Source organism: Calypte anna, chromosome 4A (genome assembly GCF_003957555.1).
Source record: "Calypte anna isolate BGI_N300 chromosome 4A, bCalAnn1_v1.p, whole genome shotgun sequence".
Taxonomy (NCBI): Eukaryota; Metazoa; Chordata; class Aves; order Apodiformes; family Trochilidae; genus Calypte; species Calypte anna.
In genome coordinates, this window is record NC_044248.1 from 9,980,810 (window position 1) to 9,999,556 (window position 18,747).

The 18,747-nt window shown below is 36.6% G+C and overlaps 1 protein-coding gene across 5 annotated transcripts in view; it reads left to right on the forward strand.

The window, feature by feature from the left end:
- The window catches only part of TBC1D19 (TBC1 domain family member 19), a 43,839-nt gene extending 34,104 nt beyond the window's left edge, over positions 1-9,735 (forward strand). For 4 of the 5 annotated variants that reach the window (XM_030449753.1, XM_008490622.2, XM_030449755.1 and 1 more), the window contains 8 exons: positions 513-597; positions 1,841-1,885; positions 3,046-3,078; positions 5,206-5,315; positions 6,522-6,613; positions 7,326-7,441; positions 8,326-8,396; positions 9,359-9,735. In XM_030449753.1, coding sequence (XP_030305613.1) covers positions 513-597; positions 1,841-1,885; positions 3,046-3,078; positions 5,206-5,315; positions 6,522-6,613; positions 7,326-7,441; positions 8,326-8,396; positions 9,359-9,433 — 627 coding nt within the window. In that variant the 3' untranslated portion in view covers positions 9,434-9,735. The remainder of the gene's footprint in view (positions 1-512; positions 598-1,840; positions 1,886-3,045; positions 3,079-5,205; positions 5,316-6,521; positions 6,614-7,325; positions 7,442-8,325; positions 8,397-9,358) is intronic. The other variant, XM_030449757.1, reaches the window with a different exon arrangement.
- Positions 9,736-18,747: the final 9,012 nt, after the last annotated feature.

The following is an 18,747-nucleotide window of genomic DNA, read 5'->3' on the forward strand; positions in this document are numbered from 1 at the left end:
AGGTGAACACTGTAATCTGTGCTTTCTGAAAAAACTGAATGCCGTGCAAGCATTCTGTAATATTCCTGGGAATTAAAGTGAATATAAGTATCATAACTTCAGACAAGTGAAAATATAAATTAATTCTTCACTTATACGCTTACTAAGACTTTCCCAGGTCATAGGAACTGAATAGAAAAATAATCTCTAGAAGTCCAAGTAGCCAGTTACATGGATAGTTACTAACCATGTGGCAGAAGGAGGTAAACCCATGCTGAGAGAAGAGGATGAGGGTTGGAGAAGGGGCATATTTTACTGAAAACAAATGAATGTGAAGGTAATACCATAGCAAGTTCAAAGTGAGCCTGGAAATTCGAACAGGAAATAAAAATTAAGTTGGTCAAGAGCTTTGAACAATATTGGCTCTCCTCAAAAGCATCTAGTGTTAAGACAAGTCCTTAAATCTGTTTGCTTTTTTTTTTTTTTTCATCCAGTAAGTCAGCTGGGGTTTTTTTATGCTGTTTTTCTTACAGGTATTGCTATGTTTTTCCCGAGATACATCTGTATTGGAGCACTTCACTTACAGTAGTGCCACCCCACCCAAATCATACATACGAGGTAAAAGGAGTTGTTTTTCAAAATAATGTATAGATTTTTGTTGACTGCTGCAGTAATACAGTATGTGAATTTGCTTGATGTTCTTTGCACCTAGGGGACAACATTTAAAACAATGTTAATAAAAATTTCATATCTCCAATTGGCATCTGCACAGATTCTGATAGTTTAGCTGATTGCATGAAGACCAGATTATAATGTTGTTCTTTTACTGTAGTTTTCAATGTATAATTCTCCAGTACTTTACCAAAATAAATTTAGCATACAATTATAACAATATGGTAGAATCTTGACACCTTGGAATTTGATTCAGTCAATTCATGCTACAGGAAAATATCTAAATATCCCTCTTAATAAGTCTAGATTCCTTGAACCTGGTGAAAGGTCCCTGTGCTAAATGTGTCTGTCTAGAGTACACAAAACACACAGAGATTTAAAGGATCTCTGAATATTTAATAGATTTTCATATAAGTAGTTACATTTGCTACATGTCTTTTCTTGTTATAAAGCTGAATTAATATTAAGTTTTAATTAGTTGTAATTATACTTAAAAGCATATTTCTAAATAGTTAATCTTTCAATGGTGGATTTTAAATTTTTTGTTTCCATAGTTAAAATACAGTTGACAAGTGTCACGTGTTGCAGGAACAGGCAAAGCTATATGGTCAGTCTGTACTGTCAGTGATTGTCTTGACTTAATTGGTCTTTTGTATCCAGTAGGTTACTTGAATAGTTTTTTGTTGTATCAAAACTGTACCATCCATCTTCCTTTGTGTTGCAGGCTTAATGAAGCCTTGATTTATAGATTTTTTAAAAATCTGTTCTTAAATCTTTCAAAACGCTTTTGCTCCTAAGTCTGTCTGCCACAGCATGGCAGATCCATCCCCTTAACCTTATCCCCTCCAAGAGCTTCACTGTCTTCAAGATCTGCAGCAAGCACCTTTGGAGTTCCTAAAACACACCCAAAAAAAATCTCTGTGGAATTGCATTGCTGAAATCTTCATCTTCCTTTTTGCTGTTTGTCATCCTCCCTTTATTGATGCTGCAGTTTAGTTTTATTTCTGACACCATGTCAGAAATAACATGTCCTGTTGCATTGCTTGCTTAGTTTAGACAGGATCAAATAACCAATACCATAATTAGTTATGATTTTTATAATTGTAACTTAGAACCTACAATTCAGATTTAAATCTTTACATCTTTTAACAGTTTAATCACATGTTAATTGTGGTTTGATGATTCACAGGAAAACTTGGAATGGAAGAATATGCTGTTTTCTATCCCCCAAATGGTAAGAATAATACTGTTGCCTCCTCTAGTGGTAGATTGGAAAGATACAGGATTTTTTTCTCAAACTCATTATAACCCTTTTTCTATTACAAATTATGTTCCACTGTTATTCTTCAAAAATTCATTAATTTAAAGGAGTAAGCTGGACTGAAGCTACTCTGAAACCACATTGACCTTGGTTTTAGTAATCATGTATGGAGTTTGTCTGTGTGTGTGGGAAGGAGAAGGAAAGCAACTTCTGGTGCAGCAGCTTGTATTCCTGTCTTGTACAACCTCGTAGGGGGTCTGAATGGTACATGCTCAAACTATTTGACCCCCAGCTTTTTAGGATTCAACAAACCACACCTTTTATCTGTATAATTTTAGATCAGTATCATTGTGTTGTTACTTCAGTTATTAAATTTTTTTCAGCTTTTATTCTGACCATTTCAGTGTGACTATTGAATCCTTTCCCTGTTTTTGCATTGCTTTTGTGTTTTAAGCTCTCTGCTCTTGCTTTCAAGCCCTTACACCACCAATCTTAAATCTGTGTGTCTGACCTTGTCTTTTATGTATTGTGCTCCAGTGGTATCAGTTTTAACACATCCTGTGCTTTCCCTGTCTTACATTTTGGCTTCTGCAATCCTTTGCAGCTTTGTAGCCAGGAAGCACTGTCCTGTGACCTTTTGCCAAAGCAGCTCCCTCTTACTGGTTGTATATAAAAAATAATGAATGGGAGCTATGATCAGGACAACTGTCATGATACAACTGCCAAGTCCTCCAAGTGTTTTATCTGAGTACTACATAAATTGCTGGAGGTCTTGGCCTCCTTTTTTTCTTACTCCTTCCTTGTCAGTGCATGACATTTATAGGTTGTAATTTATCCGAAATTAGACTGTGATTTCAGCAAAGCTTACATGTAATAACTTCACTGAAATGGAGCTTTACTTGGCTTTCTAGCAACTATAGTATGTGTTTAAGCACATTCTTGATTGTACTGAAGTGATACCATTCCTGTACTGAAGTATTTGCAAGATTGAGATCCAGGACTGCAGGGTTCATAATGAGGAAATATTTTATTCCTGTTCCAAGCAGAATAAAATTTAGAAACTTAGACATGTTTTTACATGGATAAAAAGAAACTAAAAGAATAACCAAAAAAGGAATATTTTTGTTTTGTAGGTGTAATTCCTTTTCATGGCTTTTCTATGTATGGTAAGTGTGATTCTCATAAACTCTTAAAACCTCGGGACTAGTTTTTATCAGATTGCAATCTACAGCTGTGTGAGCTTATCTGCAACTTTTAAATGAGTGTATTCTATTTCTTTGTGTATACTGTTGTACTTAGTTTTCAAAACCCTAGTCTGTTTCTATTTATTTTTATTACAGCTCGCTGCTGTGTGGGGGTTTCTTCTCAGAACTAGTAGCTGAGCTATACATCTTAACATATATGAATGAAGGGATAAAGTTTGTTGACAGAGTTCTCTTCTGTTTCACTTCTGGCTAGGCCAAGCATGGTTTTTTAGACCCATGAATTATGTGAAAGGCCTTTTGCTGTATCCATTTGCTTAAAACAGGTGTTAAAGGAGCTTAAGCAATATCCTATTGTACATGAGGAACAGTCACTACTGCACAGAGGAATGCTGAAATATCAACAAGATTTCTAGGAAGTGAGCAGAAAAATCTCTGTTCTCAGATGTAAGGAAGCAACTAGTGCAGATGCTTTAACAATGTGAGACTATTTGTTACAGCTTTCCAGATTTTTCCTTTTATTTATCAAAGGTTTTTGTGGCATCACGGGTCAAGAGTATTTTAAGGTTATATTTAAAATGCCATGTTTTGCTTATGATAAAGTTTAATGATCACACAGTCAGTAAAATCAGGTTATTTAAATATGAAATGCAAATTTGAACCTGAGTAGGGAATCCAGGTGTTTGAAGTAATGGACAGCTTAGTTACAAACCCTTCCTTAGGTACTCTCCAGGAGGCTTTCACTTTTTCCATATCAAACAGATTTTGAAATGTTTGTCTTTGACTCTGCCCTTGATAGCAGCATCTCTCAAACTGAGTGTGAGCTTCTTCCCCCCTCCTGTCTTGTCTTTGCAAGGTCTGAGAATCTGCTTGTGAGAAGGTGGTGTAGGAAGGGTGAAGAAGCCCAGCTTGTGTAACTCTCACCTGGGGAAGCAGTAGCTGGGCTCAAGCAGAGCATTCTGGCTGTGTATTCCATGTGTATTCCCTGCTGTGCTGCCCCTCCAGGAACTATCTGGGGCCTTATGTAAATCCCCTACACTTTTGTAGGTTTGCCTGCCTGGCCTCACAGTGTGCCAGCTGTTGGGCTCAGTTGCTGTCATGGCCTTTCCCTACAGGTGCATGTGGCCCAGCCTGCCATCTGCAGTCATTAAAAATATACATGCTAGTAACTCTGCTTTTCTTACCTCTATGTAAATGCATATTTCTGAGAATATCTCACCCTACATTAGCATGTGCTTCTCGTACACGTTGTCTATTAAGCCACCTTCTCTGATATATATACATAGGAAAATTAATTTATGCATGCATACATCCAGATATATACAAATAAATGTATCTATAATAATATGTATACGTATACATGCAGATAAACATACCCATATTCCTATCTTTCTGTAAATTAATCTGAAATGGAAGGTGAATGTAGAAAAAGAGACTTATGAACATGTTAAAATGTAAGCTGTTATCAGTGATGAATGCACCTTTAAAATGAAGCAGTACTCGTGGTGACAGATTAAAAGGCTGTTTACAGAAATGTTTGTGGAACAGGTCTGTGAAACATGCGTTGCATGAGTGGAGTAGAAATCAGGGGAAAAAAGTTTGAGAACAGCTGTTTTGCAAATGTAGCCAACTCTTATTTTCAGTCAAAAGACTTCTAAACACTGAACTACCAAATGTCCTGCATTTCAGATCTTGAAAGAAATAAACAGGTCTCTGACAATCAGTCATACTGTGATGTTATTGTTACAACCAAAAGCTATTTCCATAATATTTTCGTTATATTTTGTTCTATTTCTTATGCTTAGAAAACCAGCATCAAAGTAAGCAGGTTCTAATTAGTTTAGAATCTTGAAATATATAGAACTAATATATAGAACTATTAACTGTAATGTGTTGTGTTCCCTTTCTTTTTACATAAAATTAGAGACTTGATTATAAAATAGCTCTTTCTAAATAATTGGTTTGGTATTGTTTTTGTAAAGTGTACTACTATGAATTACTTGTTTTTCCTCCATATTTCATGCACTTAATCATTGAACTTTTTTAAGAGTTTACAGTGTTGAGTCAATTATAATTCTTTTATCCTTTCAGTTGCTCCACTTTGTTTTCTGTACCATGAACCTTCCAAATTGTATCAGATATTCCGTGAGATGTATGTCCGTTTTTTCTTCAGACTCCATTCCATCTCTTCTCATCCCTCTGTAAGTTCATTAGGAATTATAACCCACTCACTTGATACTCTGCTTGCTATGGAATAATAATATACAGTGGCATGATTTTCTGTGTGCTTGAAATACATAAATATATATGTACTTTCAGGCAAGCTTGGAAAGAATATTAAGTAACTCCAATTTGGATATTTTTGTTTTCTCCATCAATGTTACTCTTAGCTATAGAATATCATGTACTTCAAGATAGTGCAGTTCTCATTTTATGATTTTTTTTTTTTTTATTGAGACTTAAGTATTTTATGTAATAGATTTACCAGTTTAAGGAGTCACAAAAATGCATACGTGCTTGCATTTTAATAGACAGCATTTAAGCACATGCACTTTAGTGTTTTCTGGGGTATAAGAACTAAATTATATGTACAGATACTGTTTCAGTGACATCAAGTGAACGTCTGTCTCTTTGATTTAGGATCTTTGTTTCAGATCCTCATTTAGCACTAGTAGATTAATTTTTAAAATTTGGTTGTGTATATGACCAGTGCTGTATGTCTTGAATGTAAGGCAGGTGTAGGAACTTGCTTGTCATCTATTTTTGAAGAACAAAACACAGTGATTTTTTTATTCTCCTTCTCAAAGTGAAGTGACTTTTAAAATCACTTCCTGGTTAAAAGAAAATCCTTTTCTTCATACACCATTTCAAGGCTGGGCATTGTGCTTCACTAATAGCAGTGAAACCGGTCAGACAGGAATCTATTCATTTTGCTGGTAATTTTTAAAAGAAATTGAAAAACACATTTACATTTAACTTTTTGTAACTATCCCCATTGTTGTTTGTTTCTAAATATCAGAGATATAGTATTTCTCACATGCTCTCTTTCTTAGTGTGTATATAGTGTAACTGAGTTCTGTTTCATCAAAGTGGAAATATTTAAAGAATGTCATGTTATAATAGCCTGCTAAGTACTTAGACCTTGACATACCAATACCATAAGTAACTTACAGAGACTTATCAAAACATATTATGTTGCTAAAACATGGATATAATCATAGGAGGAAGACTTTGGGGACTGAAGACATTAGGGTTGCTTGTGTCCTGCTTAAGTGAGCTATATATTATCTCATTAATTGTATTTTATTGCTTGAATTAAAAATTCATGCACACCTACATGCTGATGCTATTTTGTCAGATTTGACAAGCTGTGTGTTAGCATTCAGGATATGATCTTGTTTCTTTAGGGCATTGTATCATTGTGTTTGCTGTTTGAGACTCTTCTGCAAACCCACCTGCCCCAGCTCTTTTATCACCTTCGAGAAATTGGGGCTCAGCCGTGAGTACTTCTTCCTGGCTTTCAACAAATGTTGCAGTTTTGTTTCTCTGAAAATGCTGTTCTGGGGTATTTTAATTTAAAAGCTATGGGGAATTACTCAGAGGTGCAATCATCCATGTGCCATTTTTCCTTGAAAGTCAGTTGAGAGTCCTTTGCCTAACCTGTGTATATGTATTTTGTGCATTTTCAGTGAAAGAGAGGAGAATTGCTCAATGACAAATGCTGCATTATTCAGCTAAGTTTGAGTTATTCATGTCAGATCTGACGGAACTAAGTGTTTTATTTCCTAGGGGGCAGAAGACACAGACATAGGTTGGTTACAACAGAATTTGCAAGAAGCTGCAATCTTGTTGTGTACTCAGGGCACTAAGTGCAACAGAGCCTGAAAATCATAGTGTTATAATTGGAATCCATCATAATAGCCCTGATAGCAGAAAGAATGAAACACTAGGGGAGATAATAGCTGAGGATCACTCCAATGTGATTGTTTGGCCAGAATATTTTAATATGAATAGTTTGTCAAATGAAATGCTAAATTGTTTTCTAATGGCTATTGTAAAGAAAAATAGTATTAGTGCAGCAAAAGAAAATGGCTATTTTTCCTGCAAGAGTAATGCAGAATGGGAATGAAATATTTTCAGTTTAGAGAGGGTCTGTCTGATCATTATAGAAGACAGAAATGTGGTAACTGTTTTTTATCACCTGTTTGCAGGCTACGAATTTCATTTAAATGGATGGTGCGAGCGTTTTCTGGTTATTTAGCTACAGATCAGCTCTTGCTTTTGTGGGACAGAATCCTGGGATACAACTCTCTGGAAATTCTTGCTGGTAATAGAATTTTTTTTACAAAATGTGTTAAGTCCAGGTGAATGTAAGGCAAATACCTGTTACTTTCAGTGGTTTTTTTGACTAGAAGGAAATAGTTGATCTTTAAATGTTGAGAGCTGATTATTTATATGTCAGAGAGTATAACTTTTAGAAAACTAGAATTGCATAAATACTGCATCTCTAAAAAAAATATGCAAAGTATTTTTTTTATGATAGCATTCCAAAAATGCTAAGTGCTCTGAACAGAACATAAGATGTTCTCCCAGCTTCAACAGCAACAATGTATGAGTTAGATGTTACTCATGGCAAGTACTTCAGTACTTACAGTAACTGAGAATTGCCCTGATTTTGCTGGGTTTCTTCTTTCCAAGTCCCATCTTTTAGGAAAACTTGAAAGTTTTGTATTCCTTTTTTTATAAAGAAAATTCTCTCATAAGATTTATGCAAATTTTAAGATGGGAGAAGACATAAATCTTCAGTTGGGTCACCTTTTAAATACAAAGTAGGTGAGTAGAAGAGAAAAGGTGTTTGTTCCATTTGTATGGATGAGTCAGCTATTTAGAGATATGTAATTACAAGATAGTACAAATAAACATTCTTTTTAATGCCACATTATGTTCACAACTGAAATAGCTGTTCACTTTCAGTTAAAAGTTAATTGCCATAAACTCAAGCTTCCCCTGACTTTTCTGAAAGAATGGTGATTTTTTTATCTCAGTTCTAAAGAACAGCCAAAGACTCTCAAACACAGCCATCCATTGCACATTATTCTTCAGAACTGTAATAATTACTCTAAGGGAGTGAGAGTTGGTATTTTACATCAAGATTTATTCTAACCACTAATTAACAGGTCAGCAACTTAAATATTGGGCATTCTCTTTCAGTCCTGGCAGCTGCTGTGTTTGCTTTCCGAGCGGTCAACCTGATGGAGGTGACATCACTGGCTGCAGCTGAAGTAAGGATAAGTTTCAGTTAGAGGAGATTGAAATAGTTTCTGATGCTTTGCCAACAAGAGTAACTTAAGCTTCACATGGCACGTGGTACACAGTGCAAATCTTTCAGCCTGAATTCTTGCCTTAGATAAAAAACTACAGAAATTGTGATCATGCAGTACATAATAGTGCCTTTTCTGAAGTAAAAAGAGATAGAAGAGTATCTTTGCTACAAAACTGCAATGTTATCAAATTGGTTTTTACTATCAGATTTTTTTTCCTATATTAATACATTCTCTGTGTTTGAGGGTTATATTATTTTCAAAATATTGTGGAGGCTTGTACCTTTTCTCTCTGCCTATTAATGTAGTTGCTTCTGTGCTTTTTGATGTTACAAAAAATTTTACAATATTATTTTTGTCAATATTGAATCTGAAGTTTCACTGAGTGCTATCATTTTCCTGATGATAAATGAAGAAAAATTTAATCAAGTATTATTATCATTTATCTCTAGTAATTTGTTAAAATATTTTTTCCTACCAGCTTGTGATGACTTTCTTTTTTCCTAACATACTATCATGAAAACACATTGACTGTTTGAGTCATTACCTTGGACTTACTTCACAAGTACTAGCCAAGCCACAGGACAAGGATTCTTAATTCCCAATTATTTTTAGAAGCAAGTTGAAATATTAGACCCCTTATTCCCCCATGATGCCATGGATATTTGAAGTAAGGCTAAAGGCTAAAGTAAAGTTACTTGGTTTATGTACATAACCGTGCTTTTTCTTTGGAATGGTCAAAAGAAAAATAATCCAATAGGGCACTAACATAAACCAGCATGATTTGTTTTCTAGCTAGGTCTGAATCTAATTATTCTTAGCATTGTAGTCAGCATTTGATTCTTTTTCTGACTTTTTGACTTGCTTTAAAGAAATTTGATTCAAATGTCAAGTTTAACAAGTCTGTTTGGTTTTCATCCTAGGCTGTGCTTGCTGACCTTTCAACCCTGAAAGTTATGCCTCTTCTTCAAATCTTCTTGTTTGCTACTGTCACTTGATATGTTTCAGAAATACTGGTACCAGAATTCCAGTCTTTTTTGAGAGGCTAATCATCAACTATGCAATGTCTGCATAAAAACAAAAATAAACTGTATGTATAGTATTAATTTAGAAATCATGACCTTAAAATTTTCTAAACGAAAACAATAACTTTGCACACAAGTGTGTGCAGTGCATGCTACTGAATTTCCCTGGAACAGCAATAGTTACTACTTGTACATTGAGAATAACTACTTCTGCAAATAAACAGTATGAATCAGTGTCTGAAATGCATGTAATATTAAATAAAGTAAATGTAATTCATGATCTGTGTGTTGTGATGTTGATGTTGGAGCTGTACAAACACTCTTTTAATATGAAATCACTTTTTCAAACTCGCAGCTTAGAGGATACCAGCTCAAATACCATCAACTGAGAAAATTAAGATACTTTAACTTGCAAGAATCTTTTCTCATTTTCTGAGAATAAGACAGGATCATACACCACTTCTTCTCTGTCTCTTTTTTATTCTCTTCATGGAATTTTTCTCCATGTTCTTCCTCACGTTAGCTGCTTCCGGTTGTTGTTGTTCATGACGGAGATGTCGTCATGCGTTCCCCATTCATCTTCACTTAGGTACACAGCTATCTCAGGTGTCTTCTGAACTCCTACCCAGAGTCCCATCAAAGGCTCCATGTCACCAAATACCTCTCCAGAGAAGGCTTGAGCATAGCTTCCTGCAGAACTTGTTGGAGCCAGTCGTTGCACGAGCCAAAATATTCCCCTAAGAACGATGCCAAGAGTCCTTCAGTGTGCCCTGCACCCTCCTTGGGAGAGCAGTGTTATGTTATTCCTTTGCCAGTTTTCCAGCCTCTCTGATTCAACAGCTCAGGCTTCAGAATCCCAGCTCGTATCGATGTGTGACAGATTGTCACTACCCTGCCAGGCTGCCTCATCATCTGTAGTGCTCCTACCATTTGGTGAGGTCTTTCAGCTTTTTCCGCTGATTTATTTAATACCAAAGTCTGAATCAATAATCTGATTTGGTTAAGCATGTCTAAATACCTGAAAAAGGATCAAAGTCAAAAGAACATAATGGGTAATATAGCCACTGTGTTTGTGTGGGACTTTTGTAGCTCTGTCTAATTTGCATAAGTGTGGCTGTCATCATTTGTCATACGTATTGAATCGATGACAGTGAAGCATAAACCCTTCATAGTTCGCTCAAAAGTTGTCTGAAAAGTGATCTAAGCTGTAGTCTTGGAGAGGATTACGAGCTTTATGTCTGTGATTCTTGTCTCTGTCAGGATAATGTAGTAAGAAACTCAACTTTTATAGTCTGTAAATTTACAGGCTAAAAAATGTTTTGGACTCAGTAGAATTTCTTTTTATATGAAGACCCAAACTGCTTGACTGATAAGGGTATAGAATGGGAATATTTGGGTAAATTTTCTTCTGGATAGCAAAGAAAATTGATCTTTGCTTCAATATTTTCAATACATCGTTTTAAGAGTTTAACTGGAGGCTTTTCTATGATTAGTAGTTTTTCAAAAGAGGACATGTGACAGGTTTTATCTCTACAGCAGGTATTACCCTGCTTTATATATGGGCAATGGAGGCATAGAAAGATTAAGTGATTTGCTAAGGATGACAGAGTAAATTCCTGAGAGAGGTGAGCAGTTTCTCCTCTGATTTTACTTGGGATGTTTAGTTTGTGTATTACCCACAAGACCTTATTTCATCTTCAAAACAAAACATAATGCACATTTACCTCTAAAAACGCAGCATTTTGTGGTTTTTAAAGTCTATAAAATTGGGTAGAAATTTAGAAACTACAATGTTGCAAAGCAGTCACAGGGGCTGTGGCTCTGTAAGGTCATTACAAGGTTACCATGGCTTCTTAGGGAATTAAAAGCATTAACTGAATAGCAAAGGAAATTCCCTAGAGGCCTTCTCACCTTCTGATTTCCATTGCTCTGTTCAAGTCCAGGGTGCAGAAAGTGACCAGTAGAGATTTTTGTGAAACTTTTTTCCTCTTTTTTTTTTTTTTTTCTTTTTTTAAATTTTCAGTCATTTTGAAAATGCTATAAATAGACAGAGACCATTGGGTTCTTATTTGAACAAGTAGTTCAGTGAGTTACAGTGAGTTTTCCTCTGACTTGCCACCTCCTTCTTTACCCTAACAATCTCACATCTCCCTTGTGCCCCCTCTTCCTTCTCCACCAGAGTACTTCACCTCCTTTTCCTGACCTCCACCGTGGGTTTCTCCTGATGACTGGACAGAGGACCTGATGCTCCATGACTGGGGAGGCTCAACAGACATCTTCGGCTGGACCATTTGTGCTGCCTGCCTTGGGGATGCTCCCTGAGCCTGGGGTGATGCTGTGACTCTTCCTTCAGTGTTGGCCAAAGGCTTCACAGACTCCATGCAGCTTTTGAGCCAGGTATTGTGTGGACCAGCTGGGGCAGCAAATCTTCAAGACCCCTGCTGCATTCTGCCAGATCTTTGACTTTTTTGGAGACACAAGGATGTGTGCACACAGAGGCATGCATACAGGTATAATGAGTATAATTGCTTTAAAAAGAACCAGATCTTCTACTAAGACTTCAACTATACTGTTAGATTTTAACATTTTAAAAATCTGGTTTTAAAAATGGCTTTTACTGAAGATGAATTGTTTTCACATTCTCTTCTATTTCTCATTTTAGTTCCAACAAAATACTGGGGTTTTTTTTTCCAGTTTCTGGCTGCTACTTGTCTTTTTTAATCTCCACTGCTTAAATAACAGTCTTTCATTTAAAATATTTTTTAAAAATAGTAAAATGTCTGGTTTCTATCTCACAGCTAGATACTTCTCTTGTATACATAGGTAGTATTAATTATTTAAATTTTTATTCTTTAACTTTAGAGACCTGCCCATTGATGTCTGTAGTCTATCATTTGACTTCCTAATCAATTTTTTGCCACTTCTCAGTGTGTCAAAAGACTCCTTGGAATTCTGCCTATGGTCTGTCAAAGGTTTCTTGTAAAGTCACAAAGACTGTTTAAAAAACTCAAAAGCAAATAGGCTTTTCTAAAAATGTACCCAAGTTATCTTCATTCAGTACTTCCAAAAAAATGTTGAAACTCAAATCTTGATGGCTGGGTAATGGAGCAATTGCATAACTAAAACAGTTCCTACTTTTTGTTGGAGTTTTTTGTCATAGTAACAAATTTTATTATGAGAAATGGACACAAGTATGGAGACTAAAACAGATAGGTGTCCCAGGAAAGGGAAAGAGATGGAAAAAGGCACCATTTTAAGATATTTCTACTTGTTACTAGGGAAAAAAAACATGTGTCCAAGCATATGTCTCTTTTACTTTCATCTAATGAATTTTATAAAGTTTTTCCAACCAGGCTGAAGGGATTTCATTAAAGAGAATTGCTGTACAAAAATCAGTTAGGGGAAGGCAATTCAGTGAGCTGCATACCAACACTGAATAAGAGTCTTTTTAAAAATACTGAAATACACTGCAAAGCTGGAGGGTTGTACCTTCATAGAGGAAGGGGAAGAGCCTTTAGACATATTTTAACAAATCACTAAAATACTCTGTCCAGTATTTTGTGTGAGGAAATGGAGAAGGGAGGGAGGGAGGATGTAGCAGGGGCTGCTGGGCTCTTCCTTGTCCCTCCTTTCCTGAAGGATGTTCCTGTCCATCCCTGGCTGCTGCTGCCCCAGCTGCTTTCATCCCCAAAGCCCAGAGAGGAAAGGCAATCAGCTGAAGTGCACATTTGTCAGCAACAGAGCTTTGTGTTTTGTTGGCCCAGCTACAGCCAGCTTCCTCCAGCCCCCAAACCAGGCTTGATGGGCAGGGGAATTGCCAGAGAGCCAGGGCCAAGACCAGGAGCAGGGCCAAGGTGAGGTCCCCCTTGGGGAATGGCCAGCAGAGCAGCCACCAGCCAGCCCCCAGCCTGCCTGTCCTGGGCAGCCTCACCAGGAGAACAGGAGAACCATCCCTGTGAACAGTTTGAACACTTCCCTTTCCCAGCAGCCATATTAATGGTACTGGGTTTCACAGGAAGTGCTGCAGGGCAACTGTGGTGAGGTTGGGTTTGGGTTTTTTGGGGTTTTTTTGGCTTTTGCTGTGTTTTTCTTCCTTTTTTTTCCTCCTCTTTTTTTTTTTCTTTCTCTCTCTTTTTTTTTTTTTCAGCTCTAGGCCCAGTATAAGAGAGAAATAAAAAAAGCCTTCTGGATGCTACAGGCTTTTGGCATGAGGCCATACTTGCCCATGGCTGTGGGCAGCTCTGGAAGAACTATTGATTGCAGGAGATAACCATGGAATAATCTGTAATCTCTAGAATCCAGAGTAAGATGTGTGCTCACTGAAATCACTGAACAATTTTCTTTTGTTTTCTTTTCCTGCACACTTCATGCTCAGCTTTTTCACTACCTTACCAAGGCTGTTAATGACAGGAAGATCTTTTTGATCCAGGAGTGGAATGGTTCTGTTCTGATTTAAGAGTGCTAAAAAATTGGTTAGAATGGGATGTTCATCTTGGTTGCAGCAGGATTTGTAGGACTGTAACACACAGATGATTGCAGCACACTCTAACTGGGCTAAATACTGACTGGGAACCAACCTTAAAGTGATTCTGGGGTAGTAATACTACTTTCTGGCAAACTGTGGTTTTGAGTCTGTATTTAGGCCCCTTGACTGTGTGCACTTTAGATATTGTTGGTTGCTGAAGGTGAACTTCAGGTTTGTGGAGGAGGAGGATGTAGCCAGGCCTCTGTTTGCTCACATTTCAGAATGAGTGTGTTGTTCTAGATGTTGGACTCCTGATACGTGCAAACAATTATCTCCAGAGAACTGGCTTTATGGAGGACCAGGGTGCTTTGCCAAATGACATTGTGTTTGGCTGAACAGTTTGAACAAATTGTTTCTTTTGGGATTATGACCAAAATAAATGGAATATTTAACAAAGGAGTTAAAGCTCACAACTCACACAAAGCACGATACCAAATTTCTGTGCTTTGTTTTAAACAAACAAACAAAAAAATAATCTATCATGTTGCTAAGAGACAAGTTAGAATTTGATAGTCAAAGGCAAAATATTATGTTATAGCCACATCATATGCTTTAGTAGTTATCTCATAGTTCGTTTTATTCAATAGTTGTTCCATTAATGTTTTATTCTGTATTTTTTTTCTCAAAAGCTCTATTTGGGATAGTTATGCTTTTAATGAGTCCAATTATAAATAATAAATCAGCACAAATAGATGTTGTAAAAACCAATAATATTTAATCTTATCTCTGTGACGAAACATTTATTATCTAACTTTCTTTGATAATATGTCTTGTGTCAAAACATTTTCCCTTTTCTCCCTTTTTCTAAAGTACTTCTGGGTTACAAAAACATCATTGCTTTGAAGCCCAGTCTTGGTTAGTTAATGTTAACATCAAGTTCTGACTGTGGAAAACTGGTGTTGTTACAGATCATGAAGGAAGTTGGGCTTATTTTCAGGTTTCTCATTAGTGGTAAAGAAGGTCACTCCATAGTTTCTGACATAAAGACATATTTAGATATTTTAGTTTGTGATACATCTGAGATACTCCAGCCTTAACCAGTTTCTGAATACTCTGCAGCTAACTGATAGGCATGGGAAAGTTGTGTTCTCAGTGTCAGTGCCCCTCAGCATCAGTGTGCAGGCAGGAGAGCCTGGCCCCCACCTCTGCTTCCCCCCCACAAAAGAGGCTTCCAGTCCAGGGAAAGTGATTCTAGAAAGGAAGAGCTTGTGGGAAAAAGTGCTAAAATCCTGGATACCATGATCTCTGCAACACAGATAAGGATCATTTGCTGTTTGTGGATTTAACAAAGTACGCTTTCTTCTACTAACTTTAGATTGCATCTTTACTCAGCAATTAAAACACATGTATCAATTAAAAGGTAATAAGGTGTTTCTGAACTCACTGTTTTTAATTTAAAAATTGAGTAAGTTTTGTTAATCATATGACAGAGAAAATGTCTTTTTTATATGTCCTATAAATTTTGAAATCCAAGTTTTATGACGAGATGTTTCTGTTCCAAAGCTTTATCTTTATCCCCTCTTCTCTTGTTGTGATATTCATCATCTTTACATAGTTTTGTGTAATCTGATTTTTCCTGTCTTTGTGAATTACAGTTTACAACTTAAAGAAAAGATAAGCCTTTCTGATTAGTACTTTTATCTTTCCCTAAGATATTGTGTCTTTCTCTTATGAAGAAATCCTGGAAAAACTTTAAAGATCTGGTATCAGTCCAGTCCTGCATTAAAGGTGGTGATATGAATAAATGACAACTCTTATAGTAGAGAGTCAATTTACAGCTTACATTATTATTTATTTAGGCAGATAATAAATATTGAAACCTGAAAAAGAACAATTAAAAGATGGAAGTAGTAGATGTTTGGGCTTTGCAACAATCCAGGCTAACAAAGACCTAAGTAGAGGCTTGAGATCTTACAATGTCAAATCCATCAAAGACCTGCCTGGCAGTGCAGACTTCCTGAAGCAGCAGGGACTGGTGCCCAAGATATTTTCCTGAACACCCTGTGTCACAGTTTTGAATGCAAACACTGGAGAAAAGGTGCTCTGCATACCCATCAGGTTCTCAGTTAGAAGGAGGGAATGAGAGAGCAGCAGTGAAGTTATGGGCAATATCATGAGTGGAAAGTTTCTGGGGCTGGGTGCAGTCTGTGTGGAAGAAAGTTGGAAAAAACTCTGAAACCATGTACTAGCTGTCAAGCAGATAATGGAATCCATTCCCATTATTCTGAGCCACTCATTAAACATCTCTACTACCAGGCTTTGCTTGAGGGAGGGGTTAAGATGGTAGTTTGTACAAATAAACTGGTTTGCTTACCATGTATCATTATTCTAGAACACCAGGACAGAACAATCTAAAAGTATAATTTCCAGACAATGGTGAAATCTGGGCAAAGAATAAAGAAAACATCACCTTATAGCACATGTACAATATGTGCAATAGAAATTTGAGGCTTTACAATTTTTTTTTCTAGTCTGTCAGGTCTCGGTTTCTGCAAAATGCTAAAATTTTCTCCTAGAGGTTAGCCAAAATCTTGATGTTTTTTAAACAGACTACGTTTTTTTGGGTTTGGCTGGGGTTTTTTGGGGTTTTGTTAGTTGTTTTTTTTTTAATAAAACCTAAGGTGTGGCATGTAAGTTCTATCTTTGCCTATGATTTTTTTTTTCTCATCAAATAAAGAAGCTTATATAAATATGTACTTGTATTTTCCTAGATCAAAAGCAGGAACTGTAATTCTTACAGTTATTTTAACTGTGTTTTCAACTCAGCTAATATTCTTACAGCTAAGCAATTCTGAACATTTTTATAAAATCTCTGTTCAGTCTGTTGTACTTTTACACAGGAAAAGATCACCTTTTTTTAACCAGCAAAAAGATATATGCAGTGTAAAATATTATAGAAGAAACAGCTGTACATATACGTGTGGATTTTTTTTTTTCAAAAGTTCCAAACAGTTTAATGAAGAATATTTGCAGTTTAACTGGTCTTTTTTGTTCTGCTTTTGTACAATATACTGTAGATCTCTCAGAAAACTGGACAGAACCCATCTGAAATGAGGATCTTTTCAGTGCAAATTTATGGCAGCTTTTTGGTTTTCTCTCAACTGAAATTTTGTTTGAAAACACCATGGTGAGTTTAGTAAATGTGCAGGAAAGTGCAGGGTAAATTTCCCTTTCCTGAATTCAGTCCAGACATCTGAACAGGGAGATGGTTACTGATACTGCTCAGGAAATTGTTCCAAGGCAAAGTCCTCACTCTGCCTTTGGTGGGACTGAGCCATTCAAAGGCAGGGTTCTTATGGGGCAGGGACATTCTTTCAAGACTCAGCTGTGTTAAGGTTTTAGTGAGGATTAATGCTGGGCATTTTAGCTTCTTATTACCCTCATAATACTTACTGTAAATTTTCACTAGCTCCCTTATTTCAACATGAGTTACAGGCCGTCTGTTAGAATTTAACACCACCACCATGCATTGTGCTCTTCACAGCATACAATGCCCAGGACAAGGCAGCCACCCTGCTTGAAGGAACAACACCTCAACACCTTTTCAGGAACATTAAGGCAGTCTGTAGTTCACTGTTTTCTGATATCTCTCTCCAGTAACTCTGGACAGGTGCCACATCTACCTCAAACCTTTATTATTTAGCAGACTTTATTTTTTGGTCTTGTAGCTATTGTTTCTTGAGCTCGTCTTTCTTTTTTCAGATTACAAATATGTCAAGATTGTGTAGAAGGTACCAGCCTGGAGTGATGTTGAAACTTCCTGTTGAAGGGGAGCACCACTGGTTTTAGCACAGCTATTCCCACTGGGAATGCATCCTTGGGGCTTCTCTGAGTCTCTCTCTAGTCCTTCAAGATTGGTTCTGGAGGTACTCTCTGAACTGACTTGAGTGTAAATATAAAGGCAAATAGCAAATCATTAGGAAAGGTTTACCCCTTGCTGCTGCATGTGTATTCCTACTCTTTCATGCTGATGGTGTTTACCTTTATGGCTGTTTTCTAGGTGTATAATTTTAATAAGGTCTGAAAGTTACTCAGATTCCTTTGTCCCAAGGACATGAACTGAGGTGTATAGAAATGCATCAGGACTACTTTTCTCATGCCCTGGTGGATAAGTGACAAATTAACATTCAGTTTCTTTTTTCTGGAAGATCCATTTCCTCTCTCTTTCCTTCTCAAATATTTTTTTTTTTTTATGGCAAGAAATGTAGAGCAGGATCTAGTTCAACTTACTGTAGAAATCTAGCAGTTAAATGGCTAAAATAGTTGTGCAAGGCTCCCCTTATTGTCAGTGGAGCGAAATAAGTATTTAAAAGGAAAACTTGTCTGATCCTAGATACTTAATTTAGTATGACATGAACAAGTTTCTGGAAATTCCCATTATTCTGTATGGATTCTGAAGAGATCAGGAGTTGACTGTCTCTGATTTTAGTTGAGCCCTTCCCTGTATTTCCTATTATCTACCACAAACAGTTTAAAAAGAACTGCTAAAATTCTTTAAATAGGAGATAAGTAAGTCCTTAACAGGTCATAGTATGGAAAGAGAACAGACTTCACTGAATGCAGAACTTCTTTGTCCCACAAAAAACCCAGATCCAAGGAATATCATGAATCTTGTTCAACTTCCAGGGGCAGTTCAATGCATTGCACAACAATCCTCCCAGTGCCACAACCTGCAAAGTGAGAGTGCACAAAAAATGAGCTGTATGTACTGATTCTGGAGATATGTATGTACTGATTCTGGATTAAATCCTGCTCTCTTCTT